Consider the following 17,226-nt stretch of genomic DNA (forward strand, 5'->3'; position numbering starts at 1 on the left):
TTGCAACAAATTAGAAGTCTCTAGCACAATTTTTCGATTTATGGTGAATTTATGAAAAAAAAACTTTCCTTACGTCCACGCTGTAACTTCTGAAAAAATCAGAAATTTTTTCGTCTGATTGTCGTAATGTTTGCACCATTTTAAATTAGCCGTTACACAAAGTTTTATATATGAAAATGTGTGCAATTTCATGTAGATTACAACAAAAAACAATTGTAGCTTTTATCAGTTTTGAAATATTTTCATATAAATCATGATAAATAGAAAAAATTCGACCTTTGGTCAAATTTAACTTGACCGAAATGGTCAAAAACTGCAATTGTAAGCTACAACACTTATAGTCTAGTAATATTCAATTAATTACCTTCATTTTGCAACAAACGGGAAGTCTCTAGCACAATATTTAGATTTATGGTGAATTTTTGAAAACAGCTTTTTTTTTTCGTCTGCGCGTTACGAATTCATGCATCATATTGTGATAACATTTTCTGTGTTGCTTTGACCGTTTTACAATTTGTTATATACCAAAATCATCACAATTTTGCTTACAGCGCGATTTGTATACAATTATATATGAAATTTTTTTTCTGCGCTGTCATATATTTTAATATTTATATATGATAATGATATTTTTTTCATTTCTGATGGTTGCATACTAAACTTCAGGCAGTGACAAAAAAAAGAGCTAAAAATGAACTCTTAATCTTGAAAATTAAGTGTGCTGTGATTTAAAAAAACAAAAACTTTTTCCGCTTTGGCGCTCACTCGCGAACGCCGCCGGCATATGGGAGACACTTTGTTAAATACTGGCTCGGCATTTAAGGGTTAAAGAGTCTGATGGGAATCCTTGGCCAGAAGAAGAGGGAAAGAGTCCTTTACCTTGTTAGGGCCTTAAGGTATTACCTGGGCAGGACAGAGAAGATCAGAGGACCATCTAGCAATCTTTGGTGCTCTGAAAATCCTTTCTGCCCCCTTTCTAAAAAGGAATTGTCTTTCTTCTTAAGGTACCTAATTACCAAGGCACATTCTCGTATTCAAGAGGACATCTTACCTTCCTTTAACCCTCACAGTCTGGGCTAATAACATACACTTAATGCGTACACCCATTCAAAAATGACCTATTTAAAAGGAAAATTTTTAAAAAACTTGTCAATGGAAAGAGAAATATGTATATTCTCATGATATAAGAAGAAAAATTCTAAAAAAAATGTCAGTACCTTCCATGGGAAATTGTAAGTGAATATTTACCACCCCTTGCCGGCCTCTTTTCCCTAAGGCAATTGTGAAAATATGCTAATTTGACTAAGTTATTAGTGTTCTTTCTAACATTTTTATTTTTATTTTATCAGATTGAAAATACAACAAGACAATATCATAAAAAATAAATAAAAACGGAACAAATTCTTAACATATTTATTGTAAATTGTAAAATATGTACGACATATCCTTGGATGGGAATTTGTGACATTCAGAATCCCTTACCGCCTCAAGCAAGACAAGGCCTCTCAGCTCACTCAGACTCTTATACATTGAACTGAAGCGTTGCCAATGGTGATATATGGGACTAGGAACATTTTTCCTGCAAAATTTGTTCGAACTGTATGACACCAAATCTTGATTGCATATGTGAGATATTGGACATTGCTCTGAAGCTACATGTGATCATATCTGTAAGATACCCAGGCTGTGAGGGTTAAGTGAAAGCCCACAACATCAGAGCGGTTGCTACCTCATTCGCTTTCAGGCATGTGTCCTTCTCTTCCAATTTGTAGTCAACTTATTGGAAATATAAGTCAATCTTTGCATCACACTATTAAAAGAAGTAGAAAGTGTTCAAAAATTGCAGTACCTTGAGGCCTTTATCGGTGGCTGGCATGGTTTGTGGGGAAGAAGCATGGACGCATTCTTTTTCTCATCTATCTCTTCTCCCTTGATGTAGGGTGTTGAGTCATTGGGGAGGCGGGGGTTTTTATTTATGTGTAGGTGACAGCATTGTCTGGTTATATTGTTCTGGTAATGGGCATCTGTTTTGAAACTTTGCTAGCCATTGGATATAACCTTTGCTGCAAAGCTCCCACCTAAAGTAGAGGCATCCCATGCTCATACCGCCACTCTACTACAAGTTAAGATGAGCACCAACCAGAGTCAATCATTTACCTGCAGTACCTCTCTTACCAGGTAAAGAAACAATAAGCATCATGTCAATGCTAGAATTTTTCTATTTCGAATTACCGTGACTTAATGTTTTGGAGTAGAATATGTCCATGTATCCCATCCCCTCTCAATGTGAGATTCAGCTATGTAATTATACTTGGATAGTTACTTATATATATTATATATCTATATATATAATATATATATATATGTATATATATATATATATCTATATATATATATATATAAATATATATATATATATAAAATTTTGCTTCCCAAGATAGAATTAAGTTTCATATAAACTTTCAAGTAATTATGAAATTGGAGCCCTCCCCCTCCCCTGTCATGGACATAAGGACACAAACAAATTGAGCTCTTCTGCTTTGTTGTTCTTATTGTTCCCCGATAATGGGCAGGGCTAGACACCAACACAAAACCAATAGGAGCACTACCAAGGTTTTTTAAAATTAGCCTTCTGCATAAGTGGAAACTATGACTTAATTTCATCATGAAAATAACATTTTTATACAAAATATTTTGTTACTAAGTAGCCTTTTAAAAGGTTAGCTGATTTCCACTTTGTCCCCCCCCCCCCCCTCCCCCCCCCCCCCCCCCACCCACCACCCTTTTTCAATTTGGGGAATCCTCTATATAGTGGAGAGGTAAGGATCATTTGAAAAATATAAATACTTAGGATTTATTTTGTAAATAGTACTCGCCTCTTCATTATCTAAATTTTCTTCCCTACCTTCCCTCGTTCAAAGTGGTCAGAAGTAGACTGACTAACTACAAGTGTTGTACCTATTGGTCCTCTGGTGGGGGGAAGTAGATGGATAGAAGACGGATTAAGTAAAAGTTGCATTATATAATGGAGAAATAAGTATTTAAAAAAAAAATCTTAAATACATATTTATATGTATTATACTTTTGTCCTTCATTACCATTTGTTAAATATAATATTTTCAGTATTTTTCACTATAACAGTACAGGCAGCCCCCGGTTACCGACGAGTTCCATTCCTGGGGCTTGATTTACATTCGTTTATTTGCTATGAAGAAAATATTGCGACGGAAATATATCATGTACTGCTAGATTTAAGCTTCATTTCTAGCTGAAGCTGAGAAAACTTTGTTCACACTGCTAATGACTATAAATTATTGTGCATCAGTAACATGGATAAAACTCAACTGTATATGGTGGAGAAAAAAGTATTTTAATGATAAATTTTGGACATGAAAGAACTGATTTTACTATTGTTTTCATGCTAATAAAAGATAAAATACATAATGCTCGTATTATGACGAAAGAGGGTAAATATAGTGAAAGGCATCTTAATTTTTTACACAAAAGAAAACATGCTCCTGGCGCCATCTATTAAAAAATATACATATATAAATCTAGTTCACAAGAAGATGTATTTAAGTCATAATTCAACTTTATAAAACTTCATATAATGAAACAACCTTGTCCCATATAAATAGAGTTTCTAAAGATTAATTTACCCTAAATAGAAGCAAGAAAATTGCTCTGAATTGAGTTAAATGCGGCTAAATAAACTTACCTCCATTAGCTGATTGTACCAAACTAAAATATCGGTTTGTTTGTATTGTATAATACGATAGTAATATAAGACTTCATACAGTATTATTGGATACAGCGAAGTAAAGGATAACTTTTTAAAAGAGCCAAGGAAAAGATACATATTCGTTATGTTTGTATTTTATTAGGTGGTCTCGGCACTTTGGCTAAGCCACCGATAACCAGACAACAGTGTATTTTATTAGGCAGTCTTGGCACTTTGGCTAAGCCACCGATAACCAGACAACAGTGTTATAAACCCTACAGAGGGTAAAACCCAGTTATGAATAAATTGAACAAGTGCCGTAAAACCGAAATGTCAGTAACCTATACCAACAGTAGCCAGCATCTGCCTGTATTGTTATTAATAGACTAAGTTGGATAATTAATGAAGCTGCTTCTTTCAGATTGGCGATGGGTGGGACTAGTTTAAGGTCCATTTTCCTGGTCCTAGCTGTAGTAGGAGGTAGCTTTGGAGTAACTATAATGAGCATAGATTTTGGATCAGAGTGGATGAAGATTGCAGTGGTTGCTGTAAGTAATATAAATTTATGTTGATACTGTCATTTTCTGTCCATATATGCTAAAGACTTTATATTCCTCAAAAGTGGATAATTTATTAGGTTTTAGTATGATTTTTATCTTTGATTTTTGATAATGTAGCCACTGTGTCCTCAGAGGAGTTACTCTCATGCATGATCCCCCAGGGCTCCATAAGACAGACCAACCAGTCTCAAAGAATTCTCTTCTAGTTGGTTGTGGCCAGAACAGTGCATGTTGGCACAATGATAGAATATAAGGACTCAAGGGCTCTCTGTCTACAACTACTGCCTAGGTTCATTTCTTATCCTTTACACACTGATGTGGCAACAGTTCTTCATACATTGGCCATTTTCCTCATTTACTTTCTGGTCTTTGTGGGAAGAACAGGTTCTGTGTTTCATTCACTTATTTTTGTTCCCAAAATCTTATTTCGCTCACAATAGAAGAACTAAATTCAGGCGCAAGTGCATATGTTTAATTCTCAGTGGAAAGTTTCAGATGTCCAAATTTTTAATGGTAACTTTATTTTGTTTAGGACCTAGTGTGTGCTTCACAAGGCAAGAAGTTGGGTTTGGTCTGCTAGTCTACAGTACTGTGCTGTTTTGTACATGAACTTTCCTGTCAGATATATACTTAGCTATAGTCTCCGACGTTCCCGACAAAATTTCAAATCTCGCGGCACACGCGACAGGTAGGTCAGGTGGTCTACCCTTCCCGCCGCTGGGTGGCGGGTGTATGAACCAATCCCGTTTTCTAATCAGATTTTCTCTGTCGCTGGAACCGGCAACACCTGTTGTGGGTTCCTCCTGATAGTTGATTTCGCTCTCGCTTGCCTAGGATCTTTTTTGGACGGATTATTGGTGACGTACTGGATCTTTTTTGGCTTGGCATACGCTTTTTGTGGACTCTATTGGATTTTGCTTTGGATTTCTCTTAAACATGTCTGACTTGGAATCTGTTAAGAAAACTTCTGCTGTGTTTAGAATGTATTCTGTGGATGTATGTAAGGTGAGGCTACCGAAGGCTTCGGTAGACCCTCACACTGTATGTATGAGGTGTAGAGGGAATGAATGTGCTTTTAATAACCCATGTAAAGAATGTGAGGGTTTAAATGAGGACAAATGAAAGTCTCTGTCTTCCTACTTGAGGAAGTTGGAGAGGGACTGGGTTCGTAAGGCTTCCTCCAGAAGCTCGAGTAGGTCTCGTGTTAGCGAGCTAGAGTTAGATCCTAACCCTGTAGAAGTAGCAGATCCTTCTTCACCTGTTTCAGCTCCTGCTCCCTGCGTCGAACCCGAGGATACGTCTTCGGAGGTGGCTGCTATGAAAGCCATGATCCGCAGGATGGAGCTCAAGATCCGCTCCTTGGAAAAAGGTAAGAGTGACAGTGAAAGTGATTTGTGCAGTGTCCCCAGTGTTGTGGAAGGGGCGTCTGACCGGCTCCGTAGCGCTTCCAGGCCTAGACCTCTTCCAGACTCCCAGACCCAGTGGAGGAGGAAAGTCGACAGCCGCAGGAAGGTTAGGGAGAACCCCCACCGGTCAGGCGTCCCTTCGGCAGATCCTGATGTGCGTTCCCAGGCTGCCTCGGATCGCCTCAAGAAGGACGTTCTATGTCAGTGCTTCTCTTCATCTGCCTCGCCCTCGCCGAAGCGTGGATGGAGCTCCCCGGAAGCTTCGCGCCCCTTGAAGAGAGCCTGGAAGGCGCCCTGCAGCTCCCTTGCTTCCAGCCCGGAACTCTTTCCAGAGGAGCCTTCTCTGGAGGTGAAGAGGCCCCAGGAGATCTCAAGATTGCTCTTCTCCTCGCTTGCCTTGCTCTCCTTCTCCGGAAGAGGAGCCTGAGAAGTCCCCTTCTCGTATTCTCGCTGGTCTCCAGGCGCAGATTTTGGCCCTCGCTGACTCCTTGGCCGGTAGTTCTCGTCGGAGGAAGGACGTCTCTCTCCCCATCAAGAAGTCCAGGCGCCCTTCTCTCAACTTGCGCTCTCTGCTCCGTAGGCGCTCTTCTCCGGATGTTGTTTTTTCTCCCAAGCGAGGTGACTCTCGCGAGAGGCGCTCCTCCCCTGGCAGGCGCTCTTCTGCTGACAACCGCTCTCCTCTGGACAGGCGCCAGTTGCCTCGCAGGCGCTCCTCTCCTGGCAGGCGCCAGTCACCTCGCAGGCTCTCCTCTTGTCAGGCACCAAGAGCCTCGCAGGCGCTACTCCCCTAGTAGGCGCTCTTCTCCTGGCAGCCGCTCTCCTCTTGGCAGGCGCCAAGAGCCTCGTGGGCGCCCTCTTCATGGGAGACGGTCTTCTCCTGATAGGCGCTCTCCGTTGTGCAAGCTCTCTTCTAGTAAGCGCTCTTCTTCTCCCAGGCTCCTCGTCTCCAGCAGGCTCTCGTCTTCAAGTGGACGTCGCTCTCCTGGTGTGTTCTCCTCTGCGCCAGGCTTCTCGTAGGCGCCCCTCTCCTAGTAGGCGTTCTTCTCCTGACAGGACCACCGCCTCTGCTAAGGACCCTCCTCGTTCTTCGTTGGAAGAGGACCAGGAAGGCTCGGATGACGACTCTGCCAAGACTGCCTCGTTCTCAGCTTACAAGAAGCTGACCGCCTTGCTTCTCCAAGAGTTTGGAGATTCCCTCAGCCCTGCCACTCCTCTGTCTCCGCATTCACTGTTTTCGACCTCCAGGATTGCAAAGGGTTCCTCGTGTGTCAGGATGAAACCGACCTTACAGGATGAAACTGACCTTATCGATGAAGAAGGCCCTGAGGAGATTTGGTTCGTGGCTCCTTTCCAAGGAGGAAGCAGGGAAGACAGTCTTTTCCTTCCCTCCTTCCAAGCTGACAGGACGTACGGGGTTCTGGTATGAGACTGGAGAGCCTTTGGGCCTGGGACTTCTCTTCATTGGTGGACGCCACCAGACGTTCTGCCCTTAATTCCGCTAAGACGACGTGGGCGACGAATGAGTTAGACCACCTTTTGAAGGGGATGTTCCGGGTCTTGGAGGTTTTCAACTTTCTAGATTGGTCCTCGGGAGTTTTGGCCAGAAAGACCCAGACGCCGGACGCTCTTTCGCCAGAAGACCTCCACAGTGTTTTGTCCTGCATGTACAAGTCCGTGAGAGATGGCTCGAGCGAGATTGCTTCGTTGTTCGGAGCAGGAGTGGTCAAGAAAAGAGCGGTGTACTGCTCTTTCTTGACAAAATCGGTGTCGCACGCCCAGAGGTCCTCGCTTTTGTATGCGCAGCTCTCTTCTCAGCTCTTCCCTAAGATGATCGTACAGGATATTTCAAGCTTTCTTTCAGCCAAGGCGACCCAGGACCTGCTTGCTCAGTCTGCAAGGAAACCTCGACCGGCCTTCTCTTCTAAGGCCAAGAAGGAGAAACCCTCGGTGCAGGAGCCCTTTCGGTGGGGCCCTCCTTCCAGATCTTCTTCTTTTAGAGGGCGAAGACCCAGCAGGAGAGGTAAGACCTTCTCCAAGTCGGTCAAAACCCCAAAATAACAGGCAAGTCCTCCAGACGACAGTAGGCGCCAGACTTCTAAAGTTTGTGGATGTCTGGACCCAGAGAGGGGCGGACACCTGGTCCCTCTCAGTAGTTCAAAAGGGATACCTCATTCCTTTCTCCTCAAGACCGCCCTTATCGACAACTCCAAGGAAGTTGACAGCCAGGTACAAGGATCCCATCATGAGCCAAGCCCTTTGTCTAGCAGTAGACCAGATGCTGGAAAAAGAGGCTATAGAACTGGTATCCGACCTTCACTCTGCGGGCTTCTACAACCGCCTCTTCCTGGTTCCGAAGTCATCAGGGGGATGGAGACCGGTTCTGGATGTAAGCGCCCTGAACTTCTTTAATGAGGAATGTGGCGAGGTGGCTTCATCTTGCGAATATCAGTCTCTCTATGTACCTGGACGACTGGCTCATTCGTGCCTCCACGCAAACGCGGTGTCTGAAGGATCTTCAAGCAACTTTATCGTTGGTGAAGTCCCTGGGACTACTGGTGAATTTCGAAAAGTCACATTTGATTCCGACGCAGTCCATCGTGTATCTGGGGATTCAGATGGATTCAGTGGCTTATCGAGCTTTTCCGTCCCAGGGACGTCAGCAACAAGGTTTAGACAAAGTGTCAGCCTTCCTAAGGAAAGAAACATGCTCGGTGAGGGAATGGATGAGTCTGCTGGGGACCATTTCCTCACTGGAGAAGTTTGTTTCCTTGGGGAGACTGCACCTCAGGCCACTCCAATTTTTCCTGAAAGACAATTGGAAGGACAAGAAGAATCTATATGTGATATTGGATATCTCGGGAGAGATAAAACATCACTTAAATTGGTGGCTGGACCCAGTGAAACTGTCGGAGGGCGTGTCTTTCAAGCTTCAGAGCCCCGACCTAGTGTTGTTCTCCGACACGTCCACCACGGGATGGGGAGCAACACTGGGGGGGGAAGAAGTGTTGGGCACCTGGAGAGGGGAACAGGTGTCCTGGCACATAAACCTAAAAGAGATGGCAGCCATCTTTTTAGCACTCCAGTTCTTCCAAGAAAAAGTCTCTCGTTGCGTAGTCCAAGTCAACTCGAACAACACCACAGCTCTGGCCTACATCAAAAAACAGGGAGGAACACATTCTCGGTCCCTGTTTGCTCTGGCAAAGGAGATCTTGCTGTGGGCAAGAGAACGGAACGTCACGATCCTTACAAGATTTGTATCAGGAGTCGAGAACGTTCGGGCAGATCTCCTCAGCAGGCGAGGACAGCTTCTACCAACTGAGTGGACTCTGCATCAGGAGGTATGCCAAGAGCTGTGGGGGTTATGGGGACGTCCGCTCGTAGACATCTTTGCGACGTCCAGGACGAAGAGACTTCCGCTGTACTGCTCCCCGGTGCTCGATCCAGGGACAGTGGCGATAGACGCACTTCTCTGAGACTGGATGGGGATGGATCTGTACGCCTTTCCCCCATTCAAGATACTAGGGGAAGTTCTGAGAAAGTTTGCAGCGTCGGAAGGGACGAGAATGACTTTGATCGCCCTGTTCTGGCCTGCGAGAGACTGGTTCACAGAGGTCATGGCCTTCGTAGTAGACTTCCCGAGGACCCTTCCATTAAGGATAGATCTACTCAGACAGTCCCACTTCAAGAGGTACCACAGACACCTCCCCGCTCTGAGTCGAGGCTTTTCTAGACCAGTGGCGAGAGCTATCGCCAATGCAAGGAGAGCTACCTCCCGCGCAGTGTACCAATCGAAGTGGGCCGTCTTCAGGAGTTGGTGCAAGAAGAACAGCATTTCCTCTACCACGACCTCTGTGAGCCAGATTGCTGACTTCCTTCTATACCTGCAGAATGACTTGAAGCTTGCAGTCTCTACAATCAAGGGCTATAGAAGTGTGCTTTTCGGTTGTCTTTAGGCACAGAGGCCTGGACTTGGCGGACAACAGAAACCTTCACGATCTCTTGAGATCCTTCGAAACAATGAAGGTTCAACAACCCAGGTTGCCGTCTTGGAACTTGGACATAGTTCTGAAGTTCCTCATGTCCAGTCCATTCGAACCTATGCAGGCTGCTTCCCTAAAGGATGTGACTAGGAAAGCTATCTTCCTGACTGCTCTGGCAACGGCGAAGAAAATCAGCGAAGTTCAAGTGATTAGCAAGCACGTTGGCTTTAAAGGTTATAACGCAGTCTGTTCTTTGAGCCCAACTTTTCTGGCAAAAAATGAAAATCCGTCCAACCCTTGGCCGAGGACCTTCGAGATTAAAGGGATGGCCGAAATCATTGGGCGGGAGCCAGAGAGAGTCCTGTGCCCTGTCAGGGCTCTCAAATTCTACCTGAAGAAAACGAAGGAGTTTAGAGGTCCTTCGGATAACTTGTGGTGTTCAGTCAGGAAACCAAGTTTACCAATGTCAAAAAATGCTCTGGCTTTTTTCTTGAGGGACACCATCAAGGAAGCGCATTCATCTTGTGAAGACAGTGATATGAAAGTGTTGAAGGTGAATGCGCATGAGGTGAGGGCTATCTCTACGTCGGTAGCCTTCCAAAAGAACAATGCACTCGATGACATCTTGAATGCCACCTTTTGGCGTAGTAACTCAGTGTTTGCTTCACACTACCTTCGGGAGGTGAAGACTACATACGAGAACTGCTACTCTTTGGGCCCATATGTCGCCGCAGACACTATTGGGGACAGAGGATAGCACTCTTCCTATCATATAGGAAATAATTGTTAGTTTTGACTTTTTATAATTTTTTATTTTTATTTATGTTTATATATGTGTTTATTTTGTGGTTGTGGGTCGGCCGCCTGAGGCGGACTTCCCTTCATTAGCCTAGGTTATACGAAGTTCAACTAGATAGGTTAGGTCAGGTGGTAATGTTTTTGCTTCGCCCTCATAGTAGGGTAAAATGGTCTTGTCACATTGTGGTCACGTCCCCGTTGACAGATCATCTAGAGCGCACCAGCTACACAGGTCACGTCCTTGCTGGAACCTCTAGTGAAGCATAAACAGCATTCGGTGTCTAAACAACACCTATATGGTCTGTCACATTGTGGTCACGCTCCCCGTGACAGATCATTAGAGCGCACCAGCTACACAGGTCACGTCCTTGCTGGACCCTCTAGGAATGCATTACCCGAATTCGATGTCTATAAATATAGGATCTAGTTGCATTGTGGTTACGCCCCCGTTGACAGATCATCTAGAACTCAACAGCTTCACAGGAAACTACCTTGCTGGAGTCTCTAGTAAAGCAGAAGCAGATTTGGGTGACGGTAATCACGAAGTCAGCTATGCTAACAGGTAAGGAACCAAGATGTCAATCATCTACATGAATTTGTTTCCCAAATCCGAGTCTGTCTCCCCCTTCCTCCAAAGGTGGGATTCAGCTATATATATATCTGGCAGGTAAGCTTCATGAACAAAATGATATTGTTATTGTACAATAAAGTTTGTTCATACTTACCTGGCAGATATATATAATCAAAGTGCCCACCCACCTCCCCTCAGGAGACAGTGGCACTAGAAAATCTGAATAGAAAATGGGAATGGTTCCTGACGCCCGCCTCCCAGCGGCAGGAATGGGTACTACCACCTGGCCGACCACTGCGTATGCCGGGAGTTTTGAAATTCTGTCGGACTTCGGAGAATACAGCTATATATATCTGCCAGGTAAGTATGAAGAAACTTTATTGTACAATAACAATATCATTTTTATTATACCCCTTCGGCGTAAGAGGGTTAAAATGAATGGGGTTTTGGCCCCGCCCCCTTCACACTGTGACATAGGGCTGACATTTGGCTCCTAATGACTATTATCATTTTGTCCTTTATCCGCCCAATTTATTAATCATTTTGATTTTTATTTCGCCTACTCTCTTACGTCTGGCACCAACAATGGCTGATTCCTTGGTGAATGCATGTTCTGAGGGGTAGCATGCCCAGTAGAGCCATGCGAGTCAGTGTCCCAGAGTTGCCAAAGGGGAGGTATGCTGCTCTTTACTCCGAGAATTTTTTCGCTATTTGCCGTGTTTTTTGCTTGTTTTCTTACATCAAGTAACTCTAAATAAAATTTATATACGTTTGTGTGTATACTAGAGTGAAAGTGAGACATGTGCCGAAACGGAATCGTGCAACTATGGCCCGTTTAGCAAATTTTGCTAAAAAGAGACATAGGGTCGAAGGTGGTCTGTTTTTTTTTTTTTTTTTTTTTTTTTTTTTTTTTTTTTTTTTTTTTTTTTTTTTTTTTTTTTTTTTTTTTTTTTTTATGTGGCAGCGCCGCCATTGCCACCACCATTGTTGGCTGTATCCAGCACTGTCCACTATCACCACTACCATCAGCAACACCATCACCACCACCAGTACCACCAACAACAACAAGACGAGGCTCTGTTTTGGCTGCTGAGAGCCCCGCCCCCATTGCCTTGACGTCGTCTGCTGCGCAATCATCTGAGTTTTTTCACCTTCACAGTTACGCTCTAAAGGACGATGAAAAGGGAGTATATGATGACAAATTCGTACTTGCTTGGTTTCAAACCAGGCAACAAAGAGTCAGGTGGTACTTGATGATAGCCTCGCCTATAGCAAATAATACCACCTTTTCAGTGTGGGGGGGGGGGGGGGGGGAGACTTGGTGCTGGAAGCCAAGCAAACAAAACACAAAGAACTATTAGAAAGAAGGAAAGGCATTCTGAACTAAGCGCTAGTGAGTATTTAACATTTGTTTGTATCATGGTTTTGCTCAAAGATCAGTTTTCATACAATCAACTTACCTGTCAGATATATACATAGCTAAGACTCCGTCGTCCCCGACAGAAATTCAAATTTCGCGCCACTCGCTACAGGTAGGTCAGGTGATCTACCGGCCTGCCCTGGGCGGCAGGACTAGGAACCATCCCGTTTTCTATCATATTTTTCTCTGTCGCCGGTGGTATCAACATTGTTTGCTATTACCTCCTGACTTAGATTCATATTTCATCCTTTGATCATCGTTTCTCGGCTTTTTGGTGACGTATCTGGATCGTGTTTTGGCATTCGCTACTGTGGACTGTTTTTGGAATAACTCTTTTGGATTTTCTCAGTATGTCTGATTCAAATGTGAGTGTGAGAATGTGTGTGAATGTAGGCTGCAGGGTGAGGATACCGAAAGCTTCGGTTGATCCTCACACTGTATGCCGTAAATGTAGGGGGTTTCAGTGTTCTGCTAATAAATACTTTGTAAGGAATGCGAGGGATTAAATGCAGAAGAGTGGAAGACTTTGACTTCTTATTGAAGAAGTTAGAGGAGGGATGGGTTAGACGTCTGCTGGGAAAGGTGTGAGTCAAGGCCTATTGAGCCTTTCACGGATATAATTCTAATCCTACTGATGTAGATTCTCCCTATGTATCTCATTCTCAGAGTGCTTTTTCGGATTCGGCCTCGGAAATCGCCTGAATCTGAAAGCTACAAATTAGAGACATGAAGTCCAAGATGGCTGACTTCAAACGGTAAGGCTAGTGAAAGTGAGCATTACAGTGAAAGTGAGTTCTCCCAGTGTGTGGAGGGGCGTTTGATCGTCCCTGCGACGCTCCCAGGCCTAGACCTCTTCCAAGCTCCCATGCCCAGAGGAGAAAGAAAGTCAAAGCCTTAAGGAGGTCGTGGGGAATCCCCAACGGTCAGACGTCCCTTCACTAGCTCTGCTTCATGGCAGGCGGCTCAAGGGCGCTACAGAAAAAAGCGTCCTTCGTGAGTGTTTCGTTCGTCCTCTCCCTCTCCCCACCTAAACGGGGAGGGGTGGAAGGAGTCGAACTTGTCGAGACCGCTGAAGCGTCATATGAAGGAACCTGAAAATAGATTCTAGCCAGAGCGCTTCTCAGATGACGCTCTTCTTTTATTAAGAAAGCGAAGGTGGCCGTCCCAGCGTCACCTGACGTGTACGCAGAAGACCCTTTCCTTCTTCTCCCCCGAGTGATGACGAAAGGCGTCATGCACTGGACGTGGGAAGAAGCGTCAAGGAAGATAATTATGGCAGTTCAAGAGCAACTGTCCTCTCTAGTGGGAGTTTTGAGCGCCCCGTCGGAAGGACGTGACGCTTCCAATTAAGAAGTTCTCGTCCTCTCTCACCTGCTCAACGAGAAGCGTCAGGCAGACGTGAAGCTGCTAAACGTCTTACAGAAGCTTCGAGTTCGAGAGCGAGAACGGGGGCTTACAAGAGTTTCGTAACGCCAGAGAGACGTAAGACGTCTTTTAGACGTGAAGCGTCATTGAAATCGGATCTTAGACGTGGACGCTCCGTCCAATAATGTGACGCCAAGTAGGACGCCTTTGGAGAGCGGAGCGTCTTCCAGGCGCGAAGCGTCATCAAGACGTCAGCAAGGAGCGTTCAGCCAGACGCTTGCGAACGGGAAGCGTCATACAAGCGGGAAGCGTCTTCTAATTTTCAAGAGAAGCCGGAGCTTGTGACGCCTTCCAAGACTATAGAGCGGAAAGAGGAAAGATTATCATTCCCTTAGCCCCCTCTCCTATTAGGAGTTTGTCTCCTCCAGAAGAGGAACGTACGGAAAGGAGAGCGGGGAGACATGTAGATACCGAGTTGGATGAAAACTCGGATGATGAACATCATGGAAGAGAGGGTCTGTCTAACTATAAGGTTTTGACTGCTTCTTGAGGAGTATGGAGACGAATTGACTCCTGCCGCTCCTCCTTCTCCGCGCTTGCTCTTTTCTAGTGCTAAGACGAAGAAGCCTTCATCTTTTCTCAAAATGAAGCCCACCATTTCGATGAAGAGGGCCTTACAATCCTTAGACTCATGGATGAAGTCTAAAAAAGAATTAGTGAGAACAGTATTCTGCATGCCTCCAGCAAGATTAGCTGGGAAAAGAGGCATTTGGTATCAGACGGGAGAAAATATGGGTATTGCTCTCCCTTCTACAACGGAAGCAGATTTTTCGACCTTAGTTGACGCTTCGCGTCGACAAAGTCTCAATTCGGCACGTATTACGTGGGGAATTTCGGAACTGGATCATCTCCTCAAGGGACTCTTTCATGTATTGGAAGTCTTCAACTTCTTAGATTGGTCCCTTGGGGTGATGTCCAAGAAAGCCCATGATTCGGAAGGAATCGAACCTGAAGCCCTGTTATGCATATTGTCTTGTATTGACAAAGCGGTACAGGATGGATCTTTTGAAATCTCCTCATTGTTTGGAGCAGGTCTTCTAAAGAAAGGACTGTATATGGCGCCTTCTTAACAAAGGCAGTCTCTCATGCTCAGAGGGGCAGCTCTACTGTATTCGCCATCTATCTGACTTTTTGTTCCCTTCTCAGTTAGTAAAGGACATTGCGCATTCTTTAACTGAGAAGGCGACTCAGGATCTTCTGACGCAGTCAGCAAGAAAGAAGAAACCTGTTTCGGCATCGGACAAGAAAGGACCTAGTACATCTGTGCAGCCCTTTCGAGGTGGTCCGACCTCCAGACCTCCCACTAGAAGGAAGGTCGGAGAAGATTTAGGTAGGTCTGCCTTTCGTCCCTTTAAAAAGGGAAAATGAAGATTCTCTCCTCCAAGCACCAGTAGGTGCCAGGCTACTGGGATTTGTGGAAGCCTGGACACTGATAAACGCAGACGCGTCTTCCTTGGCGATCTTAAGGAAGGGATATCGTATCCCTTTCCTGAACACTCCTCCCCTAACGTCAATACCAAGGGAACTATCAGCCAAGTACAAGGATCCTGTGCTGAGGGATACTCTTCGATCGATGGTGGAACAAATGTGGGACAAGAGAGCGATAGAACTAGTACGGGATCAAAACTCCCCGGGGTTTTACAATCGCCTTTTTCTGGTTGCGAAAGCCTCGGGAGGCTGGAGACCAGTACTGGACGTCAGCTCTCTGAACAAATTTGTTCAGAAGGAGAAGTTCTCCATGGAGACTTCTGCTTCAGTCCTAGCGTCATTACGACAAGGAGATTGGATGGTGTCTCTAGATCTCCAGGACGCCTACTTTCACGTCCCGATCCACCCTTCATCGAAGAAGTACCTCCGTTTCATGACGGGGGGAAGGATCTTTCAGTTCAGAGCCTTGTGTTTCGGCCTGTCCACAGCTCCTCAGGTCTTCACAAGCCTGATGAAGAATGTGGCGAGGTTTCTTCACCTCAAAGGAGTAAATGTCTCTCTGTATCTGGACGACTGGCTCATCAGGGCCAGATCAGAGAGACAGTGCTTGGAGGACCTAAAGTTAACTCTAGATTTGATCAAAGCGTTGGGATTGCTCGTGAAACTCGAGAAGTCTCAGCTGACCCCCAGACAGGACCTAGTCTATCTGGGGATTCGGATGGATTCTCGGGGTTTTCGAGTATTTCCTTCGCAAGAGAGAATCGCAAAAGGTTTTGCGGATAGTCTCTCTCTCTTAGGGAAGCAACATACGTCGGCGAGAGAATGGTTGAGCCTTCTAGGGACGCTTTCCTCGCTAGAACAGTTCTTCCCACTAGGAAGACTTCATTTACGTCCGCTTCAATTCTTCCTCAAGAGGTCTTGGAGCTGGAAAACCGGACAACTTTCGGACGTTTTTCCCATTCCAGTGGAGATAAAGTCGCACCTAGAGTGGTGGTTGCCCCCTCTGGAAGAGAACAAAGGGATCTCTCTCAAAAACACAGAACCCAGACCTAGTGTTGTACTCCGACGCGTCGGAGAAAGGTTTGGGGAGCGACATTAGGCTCAGAAGAGGTGTCAGGCACCTGGGAACCAGCACAGGTGACTTGGCACATAAACTGCAAAGAGCTCTTCGCCGTACATCTGGCTTTGAAGAGCCTAGAACCTCTGGTGTCAAACAAAGTAGTGCAAGTAAACGTGGACAACACCACCGCACTTGCCTACATTCGGAAACAGGGAGGGACGCACTCCTCGTTCCTTTACGAACTGACGAGAGACCTATTGCTGTGGACGTCTCACAGGAACATCTCCCTGCTGACAAGGTTCGTACAGGGAGTAAAGAATGTGAGGGCGGACAGACTCAGCAGGAGGAACCAGGTCCTTCATACAGAATGGACACTACACGAGGAAGGGTGTGTCTCGAATCTCTGGTCTCTGTGGGGGACTCCTCATGTGGATCTCTTCGCAACATTCATTTCCAAAAGGCTCCCAGTTTTTGCTCGGTCGTGGAAGATCCAAGAGCACTTATGGTAGACCCGCTTTCTGCTAAATTGGTCTCGAGTAGACGATATGCTTTTCCCCATTCAAAATCCTGGGGTTAGTAATGAAAAAGTTTGTGGCGTCAAAGGAGACGAAGATGACGTTAATAGCCCCCTTTTGGCCGGCCCAGGAATGGTTCACGGAGGTGGTAGAGTGGATCGTAGACTTTCCAAGATCCCTACCAAGAAGGACGGATCTTCTCAGACAACCACACTTCAAGAGGTACCATCAAAACCTCCCCGCTCTCGCTCTGGACTGCCTTTCGACTATCGAAAGACTTGTCAGAGCGAGAGGCTTTTCTCGCGAGAGTGGCAAGCGCGATCGCGAGAGCACGCAGAACCT

The 17,226-nt window shown here is 45.3% G+C and overlaps 1 protein-coding gene across 1 annotated transcript in view; it reads left to right on the forward strand.

Annotated features, from left to right (window-relative positions):
* Positions 1 to 17,226, forward strand: part of LOC135225788 (hypoxia up-regulated protein 1-like) — a gene marked incomplete in the record, with an annotated part of 558,991 nt that overhangs the window by 53,180 nt on the left and 488,585 nt on the right. Inside the window, 1 exon segment of the mRNA XM_064265268.1 lies at positions 4,143 to 4,269. Coding sequence (XP_064121338.1) covers positions 4,143 to 4,269 — 127 coding nt within the window.

This window comes from Macrobrachium nipponense, chromosome 13 (genome assembly GCF_015104395.2).
Source record: "Macrobrachium nipponense isolate FS-2020 chromosome 13, ASM1510439v2, whole genome shotgun sequence".
NCBI classification, from domain to species: domain Eukaryota; kingdom Metazoa; phylum Arthropoda; class Malacostraca; order Decapoda; family Palaemonidae; genus Macrobrachium; species Macrobrachium nipponense.